Source organism: Oncorhynchus kisutch, linkage group LG12 (assembly GCF_002021735.2).
Source record: "Oncorhynchus kisutch isolate 150728-3 linkage group LG12, Okis_V2, whole genome shotgun sequence".
Taxonomy (NCBI): Eukaryota; Metazoa; Chordata; class Actinopteri; order Salmoniformes; family Salmonidae; genus Oncorhynchus; species Oncorhynchus kisutch.
The window spans coordinates 32,243,947-32,270,292 of record NC_034185.2 but is presented as its reverse complement, the minus strand read 5'-3'; the positions used below and the strand labels follow the sequence as shown (position 1 = coordinate 32,270,292).

Below are 26,346 nucleotides of genomic sequence, written 5' to 3'. Positions count from 1 at the left end.
CCCCCACCCCCACACACACACACATCTCTTCTGATGCTCCAAGACATTCTAATTGCTATCCCTCACAAATGACCAGTTACCGGTTGCTGAATCCCTGAACTGACTGAGAGGAAGTCTGCAAGGAGTGAGCCAGCAGCTGGAGGGTTACCGGCTTCAATATCCTATATACTACAGTACATGCTGCTGTTGTGCACTTGATCAAGGCAATTGATTGTTCCAGGGGTGCTTGTGTGCTGCCTGTGCTACTCCCAGCCTGTGATGTGTGTTTTGTGTCAGGTTGGGTACTGGGACAGCAATATATATATGTATACTGTATATCAATATCAATTTCTGTAGACCAATAAAGCATGTCATGTATTGTATTGTATGTCCCCGATGCAGACTTGTCTTTGTGGTGGATTTTTGTGTCTTTGTGTCAAGTACGTCTAGGTGGTTTGCACTGATAAGCATGTCTGACTGGTTTTTGCCCAGGGCGCCACGGTTCGTAACGAAATGGACAGCGTGGTGGTGAGTCGTGTGGTAAAGGGCGGGACAGCCGAGCGGAGCGGTCTCCTGGCTGAGGGAGATGAGATCCTGGAGATCAACGGCGTGCCTGTCCGCGGGAAGAACGTCAACGAGGTCCACGACCTTCTGGTGAGGAACGGGTTAACAAGTCAGGAACGCTCACACTGGATATCACATCTGTCATATTTAAATTGACTGGTGTCAGTGGTACATTGATGCTGTCCGATCTAATGGATATAACATTTTATACAGCGCCGCTCCCATCTTTCCTCAAGCCATTCTTGAACTGTATTGTGTGATTATTTCTTCATTTCAATCAAGCTGACTCCATGTAGATTCTACTCACTGTGTGTTACTGTGTTCTCCTCTCTCCTCAGGTGGAGATGCATGGCACTCTGACCTTCCTCCTTATCCCCAGTTCTCAGAACAAAACACCCTCACACAGGCAGACTGTGGTAAGGTTTTTCTTCAGAGTGTGTATGTGTGTGCACAGAATGTGTGTTCAATTATTCAATTCTAATCAGTTCATAAACTCTTTGGAGAGATGATGATGTCCCCCATGTCTTCAGATGCACGTGAGGGCTTACTTTAACTACGACCCGTCTGATGACCCATACGTGCCGTGCAGGGAGCTGGGCCTGTCTTTCCAGAAGGGAGACATCCTCCACATCATCAGCCAGGATGACCCCAGCTGGTGGCAGGCCTACAGGGACGGGGATGAGGACAGCCAGCCCCTAGCCGGGCTAGTTCCAGGTACACAACCCTAACCACCCCAACCCTATCCCTAACGCTAACCACAAAACTAACCTTAACCACCCTAACCCCAACCAAAAAACTAACCCTAACCACCCTAACCCCAACCCTAACCCTAACCACAAAACTAACTTTAACCACCCTAACCCCAACCCTAACCACCCTAACCCCAACCCTAACCCTAACCACAAAACTAACCTTAACCACTCTAACCCCAACCCTAACCCTAACCACAAAACTAACTTTAACCACCCTAATCCCAACCCTAACCCCAACCCAACACTAACCTTAACCACCCTAACCCCAACACTAACCTTAACCACCCTAACCCCAACACCTAGCCTGACCCCAGCTGGTGGCAGGTCTACAGGGACAAGGATGAAGACAACCAGTCCCTGGAAGGGCTTGTCCCTGATATGAGGCTTATCAACCTCCTCCTTGAAGAACTATAAACTATGACAGTCTATGGGTTAGTCATAGTGCAGAGTTAGGCTTCATCAACACTTTCATTGAAACACACTTGTTTCTGTCTCCCTTCTCCCTCTCCCAGGGAAGAGCTTCCAGCAGCACAGAGAAGCTATGAAGAAAAACATTGTGGACAGGAATCCTGACAGCCCAGGTAAGGGTTTATATACTCCCTGCACAGTTACACACTCCAGCCACCGTCACAAGCGTCTTAACACACACACACACGCACACACACACGCACACACACGCACACACACACGCACACACACGCATACACACACGCACGCACACACACTCACACACACGCACACACGCACACACACGCACACACACACGCACGCACGCACACACACACACTCACTCACTCACTCAACATGGGCATATGATCGCTGTCATTATGATTTGATAAGCTGCATTGTTAGTTAAGGGCTTGTAGGTAAGTGATTTGATTTGATAGGCTCCAAATCAGCCTTTGATAACATTCCACATCTAATTTTCTCCAGGGAAGCTTTGGTGTGCAATGAAGAACAAGAAGCAGAGGAAGAAAACCATGTACAACCCCAACAGGAACGTTGGTAAGGCTAGTTCTTTTTCCCAGCTCTTTTTGGTCCAATCCCAAATCGACCCCTAGACCCCTATGCATTTGTGGAGATTTATAGGTATGAGCAATATGGTGAAACTTCCACCTAGCCTATCAGAGGAGAAGGTGGAGCTTATACCTGTCAAGTCCTCTCGGATATTCATAAAATAGAGGGGGCATAGGTCTTAGACATACTACATAGGCATAGGAGTTGATTTGGGATTTGGCCTCTCTCTCAGTCAATGTCCCTATGTACATTCTATGACTTGATAAGCCTGCTGGTTCCTGAGCCAGACTTGGTGTTGGTGTGACATGTACCCAGGAATCATGCCTGCTCTATCCATTACATTTCTATCGGCAACATTTACCCTCAGCTGAATATTCAGATAGAAATATGTCATGTCGAACAGATATACCTACCTGATAGAGTAACATTTCTATGACAACATTTCACCTCCAGTACACCCCCACCTCTCTACTTACCTCTGTCCCGCCCAGACTACTACGCCGACGAAATCCTGACCTATGAGGAGATGGCACTCTACCACCAGCCGGCCAATCGCAAGCGACCTATCGCCCTGATTGGTCCACCCAACAGCGGGCAGGACGAGCTGCGGCAAAGGCTGCTGTCCATCGAGCCGGACAGGTTCGCCGGCGCCGTGCCACGTAAGTAGACCAATGAGAGGAGGGGATTGGGGAATAGAGGGCGGGGCAAGACTTGAGATGGGTCTAGGCTACACAGTTATTGTGTGATGTTAAGTTAGTGGCCTGTTAGGTGTGATTTTCAATATCTTTTATTGTGTCCATTTTCTATAAAGTGTTGTGATTATTCAATGCATTTTAAATCAAGTTTGATGGAGTTTGATAGCTTGGAGCATTGACGAATGACCACAGGAATTCAATCAGGTAGGGTAAACGTTTCCACTACATACAGCTTAGCTTCTACCAATTTCTCATGTATTATTTTATGTTAAACTGTTTATTATAATAGACTAGACACTAACTTAACATCACACAATAACTGTGTAGCCTAGACCCATCTCAAGTCTTGCCCCGCTGGAATGAGTAGCTGTGTCCAAACTTTTGACTGGTATTGTACATTTTAAAATACCAAATTCTCATTTCACAATAATTATCACTCAGATACAACTAGAAACCCACGCATACATGAGAAGAACGGGAGGGAATACCACTTTGTAAACCAGCTGGCGTTTGAGGCGGATGTGGCAGCGGGGAAGTTCATTGAGTCTGGGGAGTACGAAAGGAACCTGTACGGCACCAGCAGTGACTCGGTTCGACAGGTCATCAACTCAGGCAGGATCGGTCTGCTGTGCCTGCACACTAAGGTAGGAAAACACAGATTTTTAAGCACTGCATAGAACTTCATAAGCACTACATAGAACTTCTTTAGCACTACATAGAACTTCATAAGCACTGCATAGAACTTCATAAGCACTACATAGAACTTCTTTAGCACTACATAGAACTTCATAAGCACTACATAGAACTTCATAAGCATTACATAGAACTTCATAAACACTACATAGAACTTCATAGGCACCACATAGAACTTCATAAACACTACATAGAACTTCATAGGCACTACATAGAACTTCTTTAGCACTACATAGAACTTCATAAGCACTACATAGAACTTCTTTAGCACTACATAGAACTTCATAGGCACTACATATAACTTATTTAGCACTACATAGAACTTCATAAGCACTACATAGAACTTCTTTAGCACTACATATAACTTATTTAGCACTACATAGAACTTCATAAGCACTACATAGAACTTCATAAACACTACATAGAACTTCATAGGCACTACATAGAACTTATTTAGCACTACATAGAACTTCATAAGCACTACATAGAACTTCTTTAGCACTACATATAACTTATTTAGCACTACATAGAACTTCATAAGCACTACATAGAACTTCATAAACACTACATAGAACTTCATAGGCACTACATAGAACTTCTTTAGCGCTACGTAGATGTTTCATCAATCACGTGGAAGCAAGTCATTCTACATGAAGGATGATAGGTCCTTACATCTGGTGCTTTGCCAAATGTGGCATAGCCCTTGGCCACACATTTTAGAGCATGACATTTTTCAGCATCTAAACAGGCCATATAAAGGGTATATTAAGGCTGTATTATCCTATGTTATGTTTAAAGTGGGACTCTTGTTAGCCACTAGTTGAGAATATGTTGTGGAGCAGTAGTGTAAAGTACTTAAGTAAAAATACTTTCAAGTACAACTTAAGTGTTTTTTGGGGGGAATATACTTTACTATTTACATTTCTGACAACTGTTAATTTTATTTCACTACATTTCTAAAGACCTAGTGTACTTTTTACTCCATACATTTTTCCTGACACCCGAAAGTATTTACATTCTGAAGGGTTAACAGGACAGGAAAATAGTCAAATTCACATAATTATCAAGAGAACATCCCTGGTCATCCATACTGCCTCTGATCTGGCGGACTCACTAAACACAAATGCTTAGTTTGTAAATCATGTCTGAGTGTTGGAGTTTGCCCCTGGCTGTCCGTAAATAAAAAATGTAATGGTGCCGTCTGGTTTGCTTCAAATAAGGAATTTGAAATAAGTTATACTTTTACTTTTGATAATGAAGTATATTTCAAACCAAATACTTTTAGACTTTTACTAAAGTAGTATTTTACTGGGTGACTATCACTTTTACTAGAGTCATTTTCGATTTAGGTATCTTTACTTTTTTTATTTTCTAGTCTCTTTACTTTTACTCAATTATGACAGTTGGGTACTGTTTCCACCACCGTTGTGGAGGGTATTTCATAAGCAGGTTTTGAAAGATACTAACCACTCTATTACTCTCTTCTCTATTACCTACCTTTTCTCTATCCTTCTCTCCTCCTGCTGCTGTTTTCATTTGTTCTCTGTCAGTCACTGCGGGTACTGCGGTCCTCCAACCTCAAGCCCTATGTGATCTTCATTGCGCCTCCCTCTCAGGAGCGATTGCGCACCCTGCTGGCCAAGGATGGCAAAAACCCAAAGGTATTTCCTGCTCTTCTTATCTCACAAAAAAACTATTTTATCAGCATCAGCAAGTATCGTCGATACATTCATATCCACATGTATCATGTCGATTATATATGCCTGTGAGAAACTATACTCCCTTTTGTTGGTACAATGCTTAAACACTCCTCTGCTAGTATAGTAATAGTTCTGCCTTGCCATCTACTGGTCTAGGTGGAATTTTTGCCACATTGATTGTACATTTGCAATATTTTCTGATAGGAGGTAGAGGCTAGGCGTTGTATTTGGACATGGCCTACTTCTCTCCCTAGCATCCCTTCCCTTTGGAATGGACATCCCTGTCTAGTGTACCCAGTGTCTACCTACGAACATTAACATTGTGAAAACAACATGTCAATTTAGCATAATTTAATCTGACCAGGATATCTGTAACTCCTGTCCTTTCCTACTGTGATTTCCTACATCTAGCCAGGATATCTATAACCACTGTCCTTCCCTACGGTGTCCCTACATCTAGCCAGGATATCTATAACCACTGTCCTTTCCTACTGTGTCCCTACATCTAGCCAGGATATCTATAACCACTGTCCTTTCCTACTGTGTCCTTACATCTAGCCAGGATATCTATAACCACTGTCCTTTCCTACTGTGATCTCCTTCATCTAGCCAGGATATCTATAACCACTGTCCTTTCCTACTGTGTCCCTACATCTAGCCAGGATATCTATAACCACTGTCCTTTCCTACTGTGATCTCCTTCATCTAGCCAGGATATCTGTAACTCCTGTCCTTCCCTACTGTGTCCCTACATCTAGCCAGGATATCTATAACCACTGTCCTTCCCTACTGTGTCCCTACATCTAGCCAGGATATCTATAACCACTGTCCTTCCCTACTGTGCCCCTACATCTAGCCAGGATATCTATAACCACTGTCCTTTCCTACTGTGATCTCCTTCATCTAGCCAGGATATCTATAACCACTGTCCTTCCCTACTGTGTCCCTACATCTAGCCAGGATATCTATAACCACTGTCCTTCCCTACATCTAGCCAGGATATCTGTAACTCCTGTCTTTCCCTACTGTGTCCCTACATTTAGCCAGGATATCTATAACCACTGTCCTTCCCTACTGTGTCCCTACATCTAGCCAGAGGAGCTGAAGGAGCTGATTGAGAAGGCCCGGGAGATGGAGCAGGCCTACGGCCACCTGTTTGACGCGGCCATTGTTAACGGTGAGCCAGACACGGCATTCCACGAGCTCCTGCGGCTCATCAACAAGCTGGACACGGAGCCCCAGTGGGTGCCCTCCTCCTGGCTGTGCTAGGGGTAAGAGGTTAGGGTTGAGTGGTCAACCTAGCGGTCAACTCCAGGAAGCCACAGGAAGGAGAGTTTGGCCTGGGTTGTGTTCATTAGGCACCAAATGGAAGAAAACGTATTGAAACAGGAAGGGAATACCTGGACTTATCCAATGAGAACCATTTGTTTTAGTTTTTCATAGATAAATGTTTTAACACATTTCACAACGGTGTATCCTAATGAACATGACCCATAACACAGCTCTGGAGGAACGACCCTAAAAGGAAGGATGGACAATGATCATTGAGGCCACTGTTAGACCATTGTGGAGCCTCGCAGACACAAAATAGAGGGCCCATTCATTTTTGCCAGAAAGGGTAACTTGTCCTTTATCTAGCCTTCTTATGAAAGTTGGAGTTTACTTCATTTGCAGGGATGGACTTTTCATTATATAAGTGTTTGTTTCTGTGTTTGTCTTTGTGAATGTTCTCTTGGGTTTTTGTCAATGTCGGCACCATTCCAGATTCCAGTAGCATATGCAAAGACATTTATCCAAAACTGTAGAAAACATATTTCCATTTTATTCTACTCTAAATAGCTATTTATAATTGTAAATATCTATTTTTAGATGAAATGGCAAACAAATGTGATTTACCATTACACCAGACCCAGTCTAATAATGTATGGTTTGTTTGTATGTGGTATACAAGACTGGAACTGTCTGTCTACAATTGAGGACCAATTTGCTCCTGGGGAACTACTGTATGTAACTTTCTCCTAGAAGTAAGGACCAAAGAGAAAGCCGTTGTATTCTAAAGATGGGTAAAGGTACTTGCTGTGTATCAATGATAGTATTATGTTGTGTTATCTTGAGTTGCTGCACTTGTACATCAAAAACAGACCTCAAGAATCATTGATCATCAGTAAAGATGACCTCAGTATCCATTGTCTAGTGTACGTAGTGTCTACCTACGGACAAGAACAGTGTGAAAACAACATATCAATTTAGCATCATTTAATCTGACCAACTTTTATTTTCTTTGGTACTTTATAAGCACAACTCAAAAGAAGCCATCTTCAATATAATGAATATTCCTGAAGAGAATTGTTTCAAAATGGTGGACATTAAAGTTACATGAATACTATTTAAATCAGGTCAAATGTATGATTTTGGAATATACTCGATACACATAGTTAAAACATTTGAGTAGGAAAAAGAACGAGAGCGAATATAAAATGGACATGAATTCCTTCCGTGGCACCACACAATACAGCATGTTACATTTAGTGCTTCAATGCAAAATGGCTACCATTTCACATACAGGTGTGTGCCCCAGATACGTTTAGGTGTTACGTGTTGTACCTTGTAATAGCTTTCTCAGACAGGACTTTGTTCAATGTCTCCAGCACAGCTTTGTCAACAGACATCAGAAACTGAGGGACAAATCGTGGCTGAAACACCTACAGTAACACTCATTTGAGAGAAGAATCGCAAAGTGACACTTGGAGAATATTCAGATCATCTTTATTTGGATGAATCGTTCCGACATAAGTGGGGTTGCACTCAGGGTGCCACTGTGGATGGTTATAGGGGGTCAGGGGTACATTGTCATTTAGCAGACACTCTTATCCAGAGTGACTTACAGTATTGAGTACATACATTTGTCGTATTGGGGCACCGTGGGGGTACCCCACAACCCTGGCATTGCAAGCGCGATGCTCTACCAACTGAGCCACACGGGACCCACATGTTAACCATCCTCCTGTAAAGGGTCAATACAGTACCATAGAAATAGAATGAAATTGCACAGAAACAGAATGTCATTATTTTATGGTCAATACAACCCCACTGATATGTGGTGACCATGGAAGGGATTAGCATCCACAACACAGACGCTTAGGGGGAGAAAGAACAGCCACCCTGTTTTAACTGTACAGAATGACAGCATGCATTGACTGAGTGTTCTGATGGAAGCATTGCCAATAGCCATCTATGTCCTAACCCAATCAGATGGAATGCTTAAATACAGTTCACATTTGTAAACCATGTCATTTAACTCAATGTACATATATTATTTGCTACTAAAGCATTCAAAAGATAACTCACCTTCAACACGTTTGACACTCTAGTGAACTGATGTGATTGCTGTTAGCTGCAAAGTTCTGACAGTTCTATACAGTGCTAAATCTGGACACTAATCTCCAATACTGAAAACGACAACAAAACATCACCAACATGTACACACAAAAAAAAACAGACAATTCTTCCCTTTCGCACACAAGAAGAAGACATCAACGTGGCCGGAGAGGCACAGAATAAATAGGATGTGGGTGACGGAGTAGCCACGGGTGACAGCATGTCACTCAAACAGCAGGTCCTGGTCGGTTTCCTCCATCAGCATGTTGGATGGCTCGGCGATGGGGCCCAGCTTGGCCAGACGGGCGGCGATCTCCTTCTCCGTCCTCTCCCTCATTTGCTTCTTTTTCTCCTGGATCTTCTTCAGCCTGAGGAGGTGGGACTCACCATAGAAATTTGAATTAGAACACTCGATATCGCTACGAGACACGCGGACAGTGATCCTCCAGTCAGCTGGGGGTGTAGACTTGGTGTTGAGGATGAGGAGTCTGAGGGATGACGTAACTTACCTGTAGAACTCTTCTCGTTCCCTCTCATCCAGCTCAGTGATGATGTAGCTGAGGGTCCGCTCAATGCGGGGGATGATCACTGAGGACAGGTCAAATCACATTTTATCCTCTCTTTTGACTGCCATTATCGATATGTAGTGCAGGTTTAGTTATTGTGCCTAAGCGGTGCAGACTCACCATGCTCAATGGCGTTCACACGGCGGTTGGTGATCTTGATGGCCTGATCCAGTGTGACAAAGGAAGTCTGTAGGTCAAAACAGTGAGACAATGAGACTTTGTTGTTCAGTCACACATGGTCCGCATGGTTTACCAGTCTCGCGAGACTTACCTGTAAGGAGGCCAACTCCACTAGCAGCTCCACTGCTTTGGCATAGTTCCTCTTCAGCCTGGAGACCTGCTCTCCTCCCCTGGCCAGACCAGTCAGCTCATAACCTAACAAGGGGAGGAGAGAGGGAAGCAAAGAATACAGTGAGCAGTGACACAGAAACACACTACAATACAAGTTCAATAGCAGGGCATAGCTTTCTAGAAGTTGTTCAACTAAATTTGCCCATAAATGGAGCCATGCCAATATTTGAGGTAATAATAACAATAATAAATGCCATTTGCAGATGCTTTTATCCAAAGCCATACAGGGCCACAGGGTTGGGGTTAATTCCACAAACTAAATTAGATTCCCTCTCCCTGTAAATTCCATTGAATTGAATTCAAATTCTAGGTCTTTGAATTCAGAACAGTGTTGGTGAAGCTACTCTGAAAATATAGTTTGCCAAGCTACAAATTACTTCACACTGGAAGAAGTTAAACTAGACCACAGAAAAATTGTTTACTTAACGAAAGTTACTTCGAAAAAGTATTTCACCACATACACACCACTTAGTGAAAGATTATCATATATACATCTGAAATGTCAGGCTACTTTGGGGTAATATGTTAACAGAATGTATAAAAATAAGATCTCACCCATCTACATAAAATAAGTGTTTCTAGACATTTTTGCAAATGTATTGAAAATGAAATACAGAAATATGACGATCCAAACTGAGTTTAGATGCATTGAATTTCCTTGGATCATCCTTGATGTCACTACAACTTGTGGCCAATTCAATTGTTTTTGGATATGATTTAGAAAGACAACACACCTGTCTAAATACAGTGCATTCAGAAAGTATTCAGACTTTTTCCATATTTTGTTATGTTACAGCCTTACTCTAAAATGTTTTTTTCTTTCTCAATCTATACACAATAAAGCAGAATGGCAATGCAAAAACAATATATTTTTTAAAATGTTTGCAAATTGATAAAGAAATCAAATCTTAATTATCACATTTACATACAGTTGAAGTCGGAAGTTTACATACACTCAGGTTGGCGTCATTAAAACTTGTTTTTCAACCACTCCACAAATTTCTTGTTAACAAACTATAGTTTTGGCAAGTCGGTTAGGACATCTACTTTGTGCATGACACAAGTAATCTTTCCAACAATTGTTTACAGGCAGATTATTTCACTGTTTAGCAATTCAAGTGGTTCAGAAGTTTACATACACTAAGTTGACTGTGCCTTTAAATAGCTTGGAAAATTCCAGAAAATTCCACCATGGCTTTAGAATCTTCTGATAGGCTAATTGACATCATTTGAGTCAATTGGAGGTGTACCTGTGGATGTATTTCAAGGCCTACCTTCAAACTCAGTGCTTCTTTGCTTGACATCATGTGAAAATCAAAAGAAATCCAAGACCTCAGACAAAAATGTTTACACCTCCACAACTCTGGTTCATCCTTGGGAGCAATTTTCAAATGCCTGAAGGTACCACGTTCATCTGTACAAACAATAGCACGCAAGAATAAACACCATGGGACCATGCAGCCGTCATACCGCTCAGGAAGGAGACGCGTTCTGTCTCCTAGAGATGAAAGTACCTTGGTGCGAAAAGTGCAAATCAATCCCAGAACAACAGCAAAGGACCTTGTGAAGATGCTGGAGGAAACAGGTACAAAAGTATCTATATGCACAGTAAAATGAGTCCTATATCGATATAACCGGAAAGGCCGCTCAGCAAAGAAGAAGCCACTGCTCCAGAACCGCCATAAAAAAAGCCAGAATACGGTTTGCAACTGCACATGGGGATAAAGATCGTACTTTTTGCAGACATGTCCTCTGGTATGATGATACAAAAATAGAACTGTTTGGCCATAATGACCATCATTATGTTTGGAGAAAAAAGGGAGAGGCTTGTATGCCGAAGAACACCATCCCAACCGTGAAGCACAGGGGTGGCAGCATCATGTTGTGGGGGTGCTTTTCTGCAGGAGGGACTGGTGCACTTCACAAAATAGATGGCTTCATGAGAAAGGAAAATTATGTGGATATATTGAAGCAACATCTCAAGACATCAGTCTTAAAGCTTGGTCGCAAATGGGTCTTCTAAATGGACAATGATAGAAGCATACTTCCAAAGGTATGGCAAAATGTCTTAAGGATAACAATGGCAAGGTATTGGAGTGGCCATCACAAAGCCCTGACCTCAATCCCATAGAACATTTGTGGGCAGAACTGAAAAAGTGTGTGTGAGCAAGGAGGCCTACAAACCGGACTCAGTTACACCAGCTCTGTCAGGAGGAATGGGCTAAAATTCATCCTACTGATTGTGGGAAGCTTTTGGAAGGCTACCCGAAACATTTAACCCAAGTTAAACCATTTAAAGGCAATGCTACCAAATACTAATTGAGTGTATGTAAACTTCTGACCCACTGGGAATGTGATGAAAGAAATAAAATTGAAATAATTCTCTACTATTATTCTGACATTTCACATTCTTAAAATAAAGTGGTGATCCTAACTGACCTAAGATTTTTTACTAGGATTAAATGTCAGGAATTGTGAAAAACTGAGTTTAAATGTATTCGGCTAAGGTGTATGTAAACTTCCATCTTCAACTGTAACTATTCAGACCCTTTACTCAGTACTTTGCTGAAGCACCTTTGGCAGCGAATACAGCCTCGAGGTTTCTTGGGTATGACGCTACAAGCTTAGCACTAGAGGTCGACCGATTAATCGGAATGGCTGATTAATTAGGGCCGATTTTTATTTATTTTTTACACCTTTATTTAATATTTTTATCTAGGCAAGTCAATTAAGAACACATTCTTATTTTCAATGACGGCCTAGGAACGTTGGGTTAACTGCCTCGTTCAGAGGCAGAACGACAGATTTTTACCTTGTCAGCTCGGGGGATTCAATCTTGCAACCTTAAAGTTAACTAGTCCAACGCTCTAACCACCTGATTACATTGCACTCCACAAGGAGCCTGCCTGTTACGCGAATGCAGTAGAAGCCAAGGTAAGTTACAAGCTAGCATCAAACTTATCTTATAAAAACAATCAATCAATCATAATCACTAGTTAACTACACATGGTTGATGATTTGACTAGTTTATCTAGCGTGTCCTGTGTTGCATATAATTGATGTGGTGCGTATCGTTGCTCCAATGTGTACTTAACCATAAACATCAATGCCTTTCTTAAAATTAATACACAGAAGTATATATTTTTAAACCTGCATATTTAGCTCAAATAAATCCAGGTTAGCAGGCAATATTAACCAGGTGAAATTGTGTTCATTGCACGCAGAGTCAGTGTATATGCAACAGTTTGGGCTGCCTAATTTGCCAGAATTTTACGTAATTATGACATAACATTGAAGGTTGTGCAATGTAACAGGAATATTTAGACTTATGGATGCCACCCATTAGATAAAATACGGAACGGTTCCATATGTCACTGAAATAATAAATGTCTTGTTTTCGAGATGATCGTTTCTGGATTCGACCATATTAATGACCTACGGCTCCTATTTCTGTGTGTTATGTTATAATTAAGTATGATTTGATAGAGCAGTCTGACTGAGCGGTGGTAGGCAGCAGCAGGCTCATAATCATTCATTCAAACAGCACTTTTGTGCGTTTTGCCGGCAGCTCTTCGTTGTGCTTCAAGCATTGCGCTGTTTATGACTTCAAGCCTATCAACTCCCGAGATTAGGCTGGTGTAACCTATGTGAAATGGCTAGCTAGTTAGCGGGGTGCGCGCTAATAGCGTTTCAAATGTCACTCGCTCTGAGACTTGGAGTAGTTGTTCCCCTTGCTTCGAGGGTGGCTGTTGTCGATGTGTTCCTGGTTCGAGCCCAGGTAAGAGCGAGGAGAGGGACGGAAGCTATACTGTTACACTGGCAATACTAAAGTGCCTATAAGAACATCCAATAGTCCAAGGTTAATGAAATACAAATGGTATAGAGAGAAATAGTCCTATAATTCCTATAATAACTACAACCTATAACTTCTTACCTGGGAATATTGAAGACTCATGTTAAAAGGAACCACCTGCTTTCATATGTTCTCATGTTCTGAGCAAGGAACTTAAACGTTAGCTTTCTTACATGGCACATATTGCACTTTTACTTTCAACGCTTTGTTTTTGCATTATTTAAACCAAATTGAACATGTTTCATTATTTATTTGAGGCTAAATTGATTTTATTGATGCATTATATTATGTTAAAATAAGTGTTCATTCAGTATTGTTGTAATTGTCATTATTACAAATAAATAACATTTTATAAAAACAACTATATAATAAAAAATGTTTTAATTGTCCGATTAATCGGTATCCGTTTTTTTTTGGTCCTCCAATAATCGGTATCGGCGTTGAAAAATCATTAATCGGTCGACCTCTACTTAGCACACCTGTTTTTGGGGAGTTTCTCCCATTCTTCTCTGTAGATCCTTTCAAGCTCATCAGGTTGGATGGGGAGCATCGCTGCACCACTATTTTCAGGTCTCTCCAGAGAAATTAGATCTAGTTCAAGTCCAGGCTCTGGCTGGACCACTCAAGGACATTGTCCCGAAGCCACTCCTGCGTTGACGTGGCTGTGTGCTTAGGGTTGTTGTCCTGTTTGAAGGGGAACCTTCGCCCCAGACTGAGGTCCTGAGCAGGTTTTCTTCAAGGATCTCTCTGTACTTTGCTCCGATCATCTTTTCCTCGATCCTGACTAGTCTCCCAGTCCCTGCCGCTGAAAAACATCCCCACAGCATAATGCTGCCACCACCATGCTTCACCGTAGGGATGGTGTCAGCTTTCCTCCAAACGTGACACTTGGCATTGAGGCCAAAGAGTTCAATCTTGGTTACATCATGCCGGAGAATCCTGTTTGTCATGGTCTGAGAGTCTTTAGGTGCCTTTTGGCAAACTCCAAGCAGGCTGTAGTGTGTATTTACCTGAGGAGTCGCTTCTATCTGGCCACGCTACCATAAAGGCCTGATTGGTGGAATGCTGCAGAGATGGTTGCCCTTCTGGAAAGTTCTCCCATCTCCACAGAGGAACTCTAGAGCTCTGTCAGAGTGACAATTGGGTTATTGGTCACCTCCCTGACCAAGGCCCTTCTCACCCGATTGTTCAGTTTGTCCGGACAGCCAGCTCTAGGAAGAGTCTTGGTGGTTCCAAACTTCTTCCATTTAAGAATGATGGGAGGCCACTGTGTTCTTGGGAACTTTCAATGCTGCAGAGCAGAAATATACAATCAAGTCCAAGGAACTGCCTGTAGATCTCCGAGATAGAATTGTGATGAGACATACAGTATCTGGGGAAGAGTATAAAACAATTTCTAGAGTGTTGAGATTTTCCAAGAGCACAGTGGTCTATATCATTGGGAAATTTAACAAATACGGAACTACCCAGACTCTGCCTAGAGCTGGCCGTCCGACCTAACTGAGCAATCGGGCTAGAAGGACCTTGGTCAGGGAGGTGACCAAGAACCCAATGACCACTCTGACAGAACTACAGAGTTCCTTGGCTGAGATGGGAGAACCTGTCAGAAGGCAAACAGTGTCTACAGTACTTCACCAACCTGGGCATTATGGGAGTGGCCAGATGGAAGCTACGCCTGACAAAAAGGCCCATGACAGCATGCCTGGAGTTGGCAAAAATATTCTGTGGTCTGTTGAGACAAAAACTGAATTATTTGGCCTGAATGCAAAGCACTATTTCTGGAAAAAACCAGGCACAGCTCATCATCTGTCTAACACCACATCTAACACCATCACTAAAGTGAAGCATGGGAGGCAGCATCATGCCATGGGGATGTTTTTCAGCAGCAGGGACTGGGAGACTGGTAATTAAAGAGGGAACAATGAATGGAGCATACAGCCAAAGCAACGCTGGAATGGCTTCAGAACAAGAATGTGAAAGTCCTTGAGTGACCTAGCCAAAGCACAGACTAGAATCCCATTGAAAATCTGTGGCAATTCTTGAAGATTGCTGTTCACCGCTACTCCCCATCTAACTTAACAGAGCTTGAGAAAATCTGCAAGGAAGAATGGGAGAAAATCCCCAAATCCAGATGTGCAAAAATGATAACAGACATACCCAAGACAACTCAAAGCTGTAGGGGCTCCTACAAAGTATTGACTCGCGTGTAAATACTTATGTAAATTATATTTCTGTATTTAATTTGCCAAACATTTCTAAAAACATGTTTTCAGTTTTGTCAAAATATTTAATCAATTTTTATTTCAGGCTGAAACAACAAAATGTGGAATAAGTCAAGGGGTATTAATACTTTCTGAAGGCACTGTAGATTTGAATACCACCAAGCTACTGCAATATGTAGTTAAATTACTAGTTGAACTACACGTAGTTAACTACTACCAAACACTGATTCAGAGATAATTAAATTCCTCTCAATTACAATGTTGGGAATTTAATTATTGGATATATTATCCTCAATAATTCCATAAATTCCAATTTGAATTCAATTCCCCTCAGGCTTTAAGGCTGATCATGTCACTGTTCAGACAGTCTAGCTATACTGGAAATATAGAAATACAAGTTAATGACTTCAAACAAATCCTGCAGTCATTTCATTAACTGGGCAAAGTAGAAATATTTAATTTGAATTATTAACTGTTTTTATCATTCCAATTCAATTCAAAACATCCAAACAGCCTAAATCCAATTCCAGAACTTGAAGATTGTTGAAATTCTAATTGAATTCAACGTAAATTCTCCACTTCATGAGTGAATTCAAGAATTGATTTGGAATTTCAAACTAAATTGGAATTGGCCTCAACCCTGCATGACCAGATAAGAACACTACTTACTGTCCCCTCCTTCTTGGTAGTGCTCAAACACAGGTAGAGTGACACCTGTGAGGAAAAGGAGAATCACACAGGTGTGACATTAAGGAGAGACATGCTGTTGTTCTAAAAAGATACAGAGAAGTCCAAAAGGTGTTGACCTGCCACGTTATCCTTCTTAGCCCGAACCTTCACCTGGGCCTTGTTCACATTCTGGATGACAGTGGTGCTGTGGGAACATGATAATGTTATGAGAATATTGACAAAACATTAGCAAGATATTGACATCAGACAAACACCTAAATAAAGGCCTCAAATGGCTCATGATGAGGCCCGTCCTCTCACCTGAAGTCGCCAGCGGCGAATTTCGCCTCAGCCAAAGAGAAGGCCGCCTCCCTCATCACTTCACCCATCAATGTCTTTGTCTAGAAATCGGGAGAGGCAACAAAAAGACAGGAGCCAGCGTAACATGTCCCGATGACAGGATTTTATACAAAGAAATAATACAACTGACTTATATTAAATCAGATAAGAAACAGAGAATTATACAATGTTTTAATCATAGAAACAGAACTACTAGAACAGATATTCCCATTCAAAAATTGCTGGTCCGTGATGGGTGGGCCGGCAGACATATTGAGTTCACTGATGAGCGCACTGTCAAATGTCCATGGTCCGAGGGGCTTTTTCCGTTCTAGTCATTCTTGTTTCTATGGTTTTAAACCTCCTTGAATTACCTCGATGATCTTGCGGAGGATCTGACGGAAGCGCATGGAGAGGGCATCAGCCTTCTTCTTCAGTAGGTTTCTACCAGTCTGGGCCCCCTTCAGACGGGCCTTCATGATGGTCTGGGCCCTTCACAGACAAGTCATCAGGTGTCAGAGAGGACTTCCATCATAAACATGCATGGCCATTCAGATTTGAATCATGTTGAAAGATATTGGTGCTTTTATGCCGTTTTTCTGCAGGTCACCACAATATCAAAAGTGTCTGTTATTGACCCATCATTATGATGTTCCAGACAAATTAACATAGTAAGTAGTTACACATGGCATAATCTGTGCCATAGACTGTGTGAGTAAAGTTAGGGCACATCAAAATCTCCCAGTGGTTGTTTGGAAATTATGGACAGTCATCACATGACAGTGACAGTCCATTTCCTCTTTTAGATGTTCATCATGAAATGGCAAAGAAATACAACTATTGACTCGAAATAATAACTAATGCCATTGCAAATTGTTGCAAAAGTTGAGTTTTTTCATCATTTATTTAAAAGGGCTCACAATTGACTGTGCTTGGCTATCTCGCTGACAGCTGGCTAAGCTTACTGATCTGTAATTTCCTTCATTTTAATTTGGCTCAACCTAACACATCTAAAAGGTAATGTATTAAATGGGGGGCATAAACTTGCTCCCCTAGATTGAGTGGACTAGCTTGCTAGAAATGTCAAACTATGCTGGCTAAAATAACAAGCTACCTAGACTTGCTACTTACATTCTAGAGGGGAAGACGTCGATTCTCTCTTTTCCTGACATCTTCTTTGGCTGCAAACGGTCTTATGTACTTAAATTACGTCTGGACGGCGATTAAATAACGAGACAGCACGCAAATAACTAAAATATTAAATAATAGGTATTGCACAGTTGTTATTACTTGGAGAATAACAGCTTTGTAACCGATGTCGTGTTATTCATGATATTCTATTGCAAAAAGCCATCAGCTGGTTAGTAGTCATGTGACTATGTTGTTAACCGCTATTGCGCTTGCGCGTCTCAACCCGGGCGCTTTCTCTTCCGGGTCGAAAAATTTGCACACCACGGATAAATTTGAAGTTGTAGCAATCGGGCCTAATTCGATAGCTACGTATTTGAATACAAATTATAACGTTTAACAAAAAAATCTAATAGAGGACATTCAACAGTGTTGTTCTGTAACCATACGATACAGGTAATTCATTTACTCGAATCACTGCGAACACAACAGCTGTTTGCCGGAGTTGTGAATGACTGGCTATGTAGCTAGCGCTATAGGTGCATGTGCCGCATGTATGAGCTAATGGGTTAGCTGGGTAGCTAGCTAGCTAAATGATCAGTTTTACGTGTGAATAAATGTGGATGCGTTGACGTCCATACATCAGACTGAAGACATAGATTCATGATGACAGTTATTTAGTCTTGCAAGTGTATATGACACTGTGTTAGTAACATCTTCAGCTCTAGCCAGCACACGTTACAGTAGGCAAGTTAGTTAACGGTAAGTAAGATGATGACGTTGAGTGAGTGTACAAGGATAGCTACATGACTATGAGACATGACTGGCATTTTGTTCTGATATTGCAATCTAGCGGCACCAGATCACTCCTCCTTGTCGCCCCCCCCCCCCCCCCACACACACACACACAAAAAAGGCATTTTCAATTGTTCCAGTACTGTTACCAAGAATGATTGACAAAAGAGAACTGCCACTGTATATCATGAGAATCTATTCCATCTTTTCCTGATGTAACTGTCCAACCAAATCTACACCCCATTTCCCTCTTTTCAACCTAATGACCTCTCATTCAGTTGCTCTCTAGAGTTTAATCAAAGCCTGTTTAAAGTATATGTAAGTATATGGAATAGCATATCTCTCTGTTTTCATTAACCTGACCTCTGTCCTATTGTCTCCCCCCCCCAGTGATGCCGAACCTTAGCTGTAGGTTCTACCAGCACCGGTTCCCTGAGGTGGAGGATGTGGTGATGGTGAACGTGCGCTCCATCGCCGAGATGGGCGCCTATGTCAGCCTGCTGGAGTACAACAACATTGAGGGCATGATCCTGCTGAGCGAGTTGTCGCGCCGACGTATCCGCTCCATCAACAAGCTCATTAGGATCGGACGCAATGAGTGCGTGGTGGTCATCCGAGTGGACAAAGAGAAGGGTGAGGCGGGGTTTGAGTGTGTGCGGTCAAGAAATGTAGACTGTGTGTGTGTGTACACATTGTGTTATAGATATAAAAAAAACATTGTCAACTCTTTGCAGGGTACATTGATTTATCAAAGAGAAGAGTTTCGCCAGAGGATGCTATCAAATGTGAAGACAAATTCACCAAATCTAAAACCGTAAGTTAGGTTCACCGTCAACACTCAGCCACGTGCCGGAGGATGCTGTAATATACAAAATTATATTTATCATTCCGTTCCACCGATGTCATAAACTCTCAGACGTTTGTGCAGCCTGGTCCCAGATCTGTTTGTGCTGTACAGCCTACTACTGTCGTCGTTGGGATGACAATGACCATAGGAGTCCGTAAGAAAGCACAAACAGGGCCGTATTCATAGAGCATCTGAGTATGAGTGCTGATCTAGGAGCCTTTTAAATCATAATGAATATGATTACACAAACAGGGGGCACCTGATCCTAGATCAGCACTCATACTCTGAGACACTTTATGAATACGGGCTCAGATCTTGGACCAGGCTGACATTTGTGAGTCTTCCCTCTTGACCAGAGGTGATATCGAGGTGTAAATGTTTTTATGGTGTGGCGTCCGTGGCAGGTGTACAGTATCCTTCGACACGTGGCTGAGGTGCTGGAGTACACTAAGGACGAGCAGCTGGAGAGCCTGTTCACGCGCACCGCCTGGGTGTTTGATGAGAAGTACAAGCGTCCGGGATACGGCGCCTACGACGTCTTCAAACAGGCTGTATCGTGAGTATCGTGACTCTTCTTCCTATATACATTACCAGTCAAAAGGTTTGGACACACCTACTCATTCAAGGGTTTTTCTTTATTTTTTGCTATTTTCTACATTGTAGAATAATAGTGAAGACATCAACTATGGAATAACACATGGAATCATGAAGTAACCAAAAAGGTGTTAAACAAATCAAAATATACTTTTTAGGTTCCTTCAAAGTAGCCACCCTTTTCCTTGATGACAGCTTTGCACACTTTTGGCATTCTCTACCAGCTTCATGAGGTGGAATGCTTTTCCAACAGTCTTGAAGGAGTTCCCACATATGCTGAGCACTTGTTGGCTGCTTTTCTTTCACTCTGCGGTCCAACTCATCCCAAACCATCTCAATTGGGTTGAGGTTGGGTGATTGTGGAGTCCAGGTCATCTGATGCAGCACTCCATCACTCTCCTTCTTGGTCAAATAGCCCTTACATATTCTCACTAAGAGCAAACCAGATGGGCTGGCGTTTCGCTGCAGAATGCTGTGGTAGCCATGCTGGTTAAGTGTGCCTTGAAAGCACCATCACACCTCCTCCTCCATGCTTCACAGTGGGAATCACACATGCAGAGATTATCCGTTCACCTACTCTGCGTCTCACAAAGACACGGCGGTTGGAACCAAAAATTGCAAATTTGGACTCAGATTTCTACCAGTCTAATGTCCATTGCTTGTGTTTATTTGCGCAATCAAGTCTCTTCTTCTTATTGGTGTCCTTTTAGTAGTGGTTTCCTTGCAACAAAACCACAAAGGCCTGATTCATGCAGTCTTCTCTGAACAGTTGATGTTGAGATGTCTGTTACTTGAACTCTGTGAAGCATTTATTTGGGCTGCAATCTGAGGTGCAGTTAATTGCTCATTTCTGAGGCTGGTAACTCTAGTGAACTTATCGTCTGCAGCAGAGGTAACTCTGGTTCTTCCTTTCCTGTGGCGGTCCTCATGAGAGCCAGTTTCATTATTGCACTTTATGGTTTTTACGACTGCACTCAAAGTACTTTACATTTTCCGTATTGACTGACCTTCATGTCTTAAAATAATGATGGACTGTTGTTTCTCTTTGCTTATTTGAGCTGTCCTTGCCATAATATGGTCTTCTGTATACCACCCCTACCTTGTCACAACACAACTGATTGGCTAAAACGCATTAAAAAGGAAAGAAAGTCCACAAATTAACTTTTAACAAGGCACACCTGTTAATTGAAATGCATTCCAGGTGATTACCTCATGAAGCTGGTTGAGAAAATGCCAAGGGTGTGCAAAGCTGTCATCAAGGCAAAGGGTGGCTACTTTGGGGAATATAAGATATATTTTGATTTAACACTTTTTTTGGTTACTACATGATTCCATATGTGTTACTTCATAGTTTTAATGTCTTTACTAATATTGTGCAATTGAGAAAATAGTTTAAAAAAACAGAAAAACCCTGGAATGAGTTGGTGTGTTCCAACTTTGGACTGGTACTGTACACATGACTAAGCAAAGCCAGGCTCAGCCAAGCTGTGTTAGGCTGGCTTGGTTACGTATTCTCTATAGTTGCTGGAACCATGCTGGAAAGGACAATGTGAAAAGAATATATCCGAGCCAGCACTGTGTGGTTGAACTACCCTGTAGTGTGAATAAGGTTTACAATGAGCCTAAGACCTTTTATGTAGGTCTGCCCTTGCTCTGTCCTTGTCTATTAATGGTCTGTACTATGTCATGTTTTGTGTGGATCCCAGGAAGAGTCGCTTCTGCAACAGCTAATGGGGATCCTAATAGAATACCATCTGTCATTCTTAGTAAGAGATGGACGCAGATTTTGTAGGCGGGTGTGAAATGGGTTGTAGTGTAGTGTTTGCTCCCGATCTCCTCAAATCATTTAGTCAGATATCCATGCTCCAAAAATGTTTTATTTTTCCCAGTGACCCTGCCATGCTGGATGGGCTAGACCTGACTGAGGAGGAGAGGGCCGTGCTCATCGACAACATCAACAGGCGTCTCACTCCACAGGCTGTCAAAATCAGAGCAGGTCACAGCACACTCAACATTAACAGTGCAATAAATATGTACTAGACATGTTAGAGAAGATCAATGGGGAGGGGGGGATTACATTGTAAAGATATGGGGGGGGGTAGTTTTGATGCTACTTTCCTGCATTTCTAGACACTTTGTTGTGCGGCTGAGAGAAAAGGTTGCAGATTTACTGCAATTCTATGTATTTTGCCATGGCTAATGCTGTGTTTTGCTCGAACATAATAAGAAAATCTATACTGCTAAATTTATTATTTTAGGATGATGGTTTATTTAGAAACATTTTTCCCACTGTTTGGACTTAGGCGAGCTGAAAAAAAAGAGATTAGGCGGCCCACCCAAGGATTTCAATTGCAGGAAAGTTATTGGCTAACCGATGAAGTCTTGTTGGGTCCGTATTTCCATATTTGATGTGTGTAGTGCCTACACAACTATGGAAATTAGCGACAAATGCTACATAATGTTCATTGATTCGTTCACCAGAGTGGCATGTTGATGACACTATTGAACTCCTCTGAAGTTTTCAAATTAGAAACATGGCGACTTGACACTTTATTTTCTTTAAACAATACATTTTGACTATCATCCTTGCAGACATCGAGGTGGCATGCTACGGGTATGAGGGCATTGACGCTGTGAAAGACGCACTGAGGGCGGGGCTTAGCTGCTCGACAGAGGCCATGCCCATCAAGGTAGGTTGCATCAAGGAACTATCATACTCAATACTTCTAATCTATTTAATTATATTTCTCTATCAATTACATCTCGTCGTCCTGTGGTTGACCTCAACTTTCTCGAAGGCATTGTATGACCACGCGTTGTATGACCACTCTCTCCCTAGATTAATCTGATAGCACCGCCACGCTACGTCATGACCACAACCACTCTGGAGCGCACCGAGGGCCTTTCGGTTCTCAACCAGGCCATGGCAGCCATCAAGGAGAGGATCGAGGAGAAGAGGGGCGTCTTCAACATCCAGATGGAGGTGAGACTGAGGATATTCAGTGACTTCAGAAAGTATTCACACCCCTTGACTTATTCTACATTTTGTTGTGTTACAGCCTGAATTCAAAATGATTTAAACAGGCCCATCTATACACAGTACCCCATAACGATGAAGTGAAGATGTTTTTAGAAATGTTGGCACATTTTATTGAAAATAAAATACAGAAATATCTCATTTACATATATATTATCACCCCTGAGTCAATACATGTTAGAATCACTTTTGGCAGGTTATTGTCCTGCTGAAAGGTGAATTTGTCTCCCGGACCCTGTTGGAAAGCAGACTGAACCAGGCTTTCCTCTAGGATATGTACTGTACTTAGCTCTATTCCATTTATTTTTATCAACAACAAAAAACTCCCTAGTCCTTGCTGATGACAAGCATACCCATAACATGATGCAGCCACCACCATGCTTGAAAATATGCAGAGTGGTACTCAGTGGTGTTTTGTTGGATTTTCCCCGAACAAAACACTTTGTATTCAAGACATAAACGTTTATTTCTTTGCCACATTTTAAGCCGTTTTACTTTAGTGCCTTATTGCAAACAGGATGCGTGTATTGGAATAATTTGTGTTCTGTACAGGCTTCCTTGTTTTCACTCTGTCATTTAGGTTAGTATTGTGGAGTAACTACACTGTTATTGATCCAACCTCAGTTTTCGCCTATCACAGCCATTAAACTCTATAACTGTTTTAAAGTCAACATTGGCCTCATGGAGAAATCCCTTCGTGGTTTCCTTCCTCTCCAGCAACTGAGGAAGGACGCCTGTATCTTTTATAATGAAAAAGTGTAATTAATAACTTCACCATGCTCAAAGGGATATTCAATGTCTGCTTTTTATGTTTACCCATCGACCAATAGGTGCCCTTTGTGGCATTTGAAAACTTTCCTGGTCTTTATGGTTGAATCTGTGTTTGAAATTCACTGCTCGACTGAGGAACCTTACAGATAATTGTGTGTGTGTGGGGTACACATTAAAAAAAAAATGTTAAACACTTATTGCACACAGAGTGAGTCCATGCAACTTATTATGTGACTTGTTAAGCAGCTTTTTACTCCTTAACTTATTGAGGCTTGCCATAACAAAGGGGATGAATACTTATTGACTCGATGCTTTTCACTTTTAAATAATAATACTTTTTATACCTTTTTCTCCCTAATTTTGTGGTATATAATTGTCCCATCGCTGCAACTCCCGTACAAACTCAGGAGAGGCGAAGGTCGAGAGACACGACCCTGCCAAGTCGCATTGCTTCTTGACACACTACTCGCTTAACCCGGAAGCCAGTCGCACCAATGTGTTGGAGGAAACGCCTTACAGCTGGTGAGCGTGCATGCGCCCGGCCCGCCACAAGAAGTCGCTAGAGCGCGATGGGACAAGGACATCCCGGCCGGCCAAACCCTCCCCTAACCCGGACGATGCTGGACCAATTGTGCGTTGCCTCATGGGTCTCCCGGTCTCGGCCGGCTGCGACACAGCCTGGGATCGAACCCGGGTCTACCGTCACGTCTTTAGCACTGTAATGCAGTGCCTTAGGCCGCTGCGCCATTTGGGAGGCCTGTTTTGTAAACATGTCCAAGAACATAATTGTACTTTGACATTATGGGGTGTTTTGTTATAGGCCAGTGACACAGTCTCAATTTAATCCATTTCAAATTCAGGCTGTAACACAACAAAATGTGAAAAAAGTCTAGGGGTGTGAACACTTTCTGAAGGCACTGTCGATACAGTAGATGGTTGGGTGAGAAAATGGAGAGATGGGTGATCAGTTTGCCAGTAGTATGAGGGAATACCAAGTACTTATGCGAAAGGTGGTTTCTCTCGTCGTGGCCTTTCCCATGAAGTGCATGTCCAACCATGTTTATCATACAGAAGAGCCCAAACTCTGTTTCAAATGTTGACTCGGCGTAGATGTACCACCTGAATACATCCATTCAATATAGTGCAGTGTTCATTTACACCCGTAGCTCTCATCCACTCCCTTCCACAAAGATGTACTTCAGTACTTTTCGATTTCTCCATGCGCATATCTTATCAGCCAGGAGAGGCCTTTATTTATTTGGAGTGCACATTCCTTCAGTTCCCTGCAGTCCACTAAATAATTACACTTCTCATACACAGAGCTTGAACCTAACACTACTTTCAATCTCTGAGGATATATAAAAACAGATGTAAATCAGCACCAGTTTTACTTACCGTTTATTATAATAGTTAGGTGGGTGCTTATATTTGTCCTATTTCACACGTGAATTGGAGTCTACATTTTTGTTGTTGCATATCTTACTCTCCTTGAGTGAATTGATTGATTGTAAGTCGGTCTTTATAAGAGCATCTGCTAAATAAGTAAATGAGGTGTAATGTTCTTGTTAAACCCCCCCCCCCCCCCCCCTTTCAGGCGAAGGTGGTGACGGACACGGACGAGACCGAACTGGCCCGTCAGCTTGAGAGGCTAGAGCGGGAGAATGCAGAGGTGGACGGAGACGACGAGGACGGAGAGATGGAGGCTAAAGCAGAGGACTAGTCCAGTTAGCCCTGAAAGAAGGGTAGTTTGGAAGAAAACAAAAGGATGGACAGACTTCGCCATTGTCGCACTGTCCCACAGATGTGTAACTCTCATATTACATAAAGAGGTATTCACTGGCTAATAACCCTCTAAATTGATAATTAGGGACTTCTCAGGAGAGAAACATACATTGCTATTCTCTGAAGTCTAGAGGTGGATAGACAGAAATGTTTTAAAGCAAATAAGACAAACCATACCAGTAACCATTTACAGTACAAACACCAATTTGGATCAATTATACCCATATATATATATACCTATATATATACACCTATATATATATATATATATATATATGCAGAAAACTGTTTACAACAGTGGCCATTGCAAATTCACCTCTCGCTGGTCACAGGAAGTGATGCGTGTAAAGAGGTATAGGCTCTAGTTGTGTGTGATACTGGCTTGGGTTACTTATGTGCTGTTCCTCTTCCAGTAGTATGGATTTTTACTGGCAGGATCTTGCTTGTGTGTAGCTCATGACATCAATAAAGTTCTGCACGTTTGATCTCAGTGGTTTTGGGTTTGAATTGCAGCCGTGCTTTGATTGATTTTTCTACACAAGTAACTTTGGTTATTTCATCTGCAACATGCCCATATAAACAAGTATTCAAACTTTAATAGCACAATGAACAGC

The 26,346-nt window shown here is 42.1% G+C and overlaps 3 protein-coding genes across 3 annotated transcripts in view; 2 read left to right on the top strand and 1 right to left on the bottom strand.

Moving 5' to 3' along the window:
* The window catches only part of LOC109901398 (MAGUK p55 subfamily member 5-A-like), a 31,027-nt gene extending 23,241 nt beyond the window's left edge, over positions 1 to 7,786 (top strand). Inside the window, exons 6-14 of the mRNA XM_020497413.2 lie at positions 472 to 633; positions 882 to 959; positions 1,074 to 1,257; positions 1,808 to 1,876; positions 2,229 to 2,300; positions 2,804 to 2,971; positions 3,449 to 3,651; positions 5,251 to 5,361; positions 6,493 to 7,786. Of these exons, the coding sequence (XP_020353002.1) occupies positions 472 to 633; positions 882 to 959; positions 1,074 to 1,257; positions 1,808 to 1,876; positions 2,229 to 2,300; positions 2,804 to 2,971; positions 3,449 to 3,651; positions 5,251 to 5,361; positions 6,493 to 6,669 (1,224 nt within the window). The 3' untranslated portion in view covers positions 6,670 to 7,786. The remainder of the gene's footprint in view (positions 1 to 471; positions 634 to 881; positions 960 to 1,073; positions 1,258 to 1,807; positions 1,877 to 2,228; positions 2,301 to 2,803; positions 2,972 to 3,448; positions 3,652 to 5,250; positions 5,362 to 6,492) is intronic.
* A 363-nt stretch (positions 7,787 to 8,149) lies between these two features.
* LOC109900882 (V-type proton ATPase subunit D) lies at positions 8,150 to 18,189 on the bottom strand. Its single transcript, XM_020496761.2, has 9 exons — positions 17,910 to 18,189; positions 17,153 to 17,270; positions 16,761 to 16,840; positions 16,577 to 16,644; positions 16,440 to 16,484; positions 9,616 to 9,719; positions 9,465 to 9,531; positions 9,288 to 9,366; positions 8,150 to 9,146 (listed from the first exon to the last, which is right to left on the bottom strand). Exons 1-9 carry the CDS (start codon positions 17,948 to 17,950, stop codon positions 9,002 to 9,004), a joined length of 747 nt encoding a protein of 248 aa, XP_020352350.1. The 5' UTR covers positions 17,951 to 18,189; the 3' UTR covers positions 8,150 to 9,001.
* On the top strand, positions 18,152 to 25,979 carry LOC109900881 (eukaryotic translation initiation factor 2 subunit 1). The gene is made up of 8 exons (XM_020496760.2): positions 18,152 to 18,362; positions 19,092 to 19,334; positions 19,436 to 19,515; positions 19,953 to 20,104; positions 22,032 to 22,138; positions 22,735 to 22,832; positions 22,982 to 23,125; positions 25,545 to 25,979. The coding sequence occupies exons 2-8, from the start codon at positions 19,094 to 19,096 to the stop codon at positions 25,668 to 25,670; spliced, it is 948 nt and encodes a 315-aa protein (XP_020352349.1). The 5' UTR covers positions 18,152 to 18,362; positions 19,092 to 19,093; the 3' UTR covers positions 25,671 to 25,979.
* The last annotated feature ends 367 nt before the right edge of the window (positions 25,980 to 26,346 follow it).

What these genes read in the sequence shown, in the direction of transcription:
- LOC109900882 (XM_020496761.2), bottom strand. Translation starts at nt 17,950, where the DNA reads ATGTCAGGAAAAGAGAGAATCGACGTCTTCCCCTCTAGAAT. An exon ending in TGTGAACGCCATTGAGCATG is followed by an intron (nt 9,367 to 9,464) that starts GTGAGTCTGCAC and finishes ACCTGTCCTCAG; the next exon opens with TGATCATCCCCCGCATTGAG. An exon ending in GAACGAGAAGAGTTCTACAG is followed by an intron (nt 9,147 to 9,287) that starts GTAAGTTACGTC and finishes CCACCTCCTCAG; the next exon opens with GCTGAAGAAGATCCAGGAGA.
- LOC109900881 (XM_020496760.2), top strand. Translation starts at nt 19,094, where the DNA reads ATGCCGAACCTTAGCTGTAGGTTCTACCAGCACCGGTTCCCTGAGGTG. An exon ending in AATTCACCAAATCTAAAACC is followed by an intron (nt 19,516 to 19,952) that starts GTAAGTTAGGTT and finishes CGTCCGTGGCAG; the next exon opens with GTGTACAGTATCCTTCGACA. An exon ending in GGCTGTCAAAATCAGAGCAG is followed by an intron (nt 22,139 to 22,734) that starts GTCACAGCACAC and finishes TCATCCTTGCAG; the next exon opens with ACATCGAGGTGGCATGCTAC.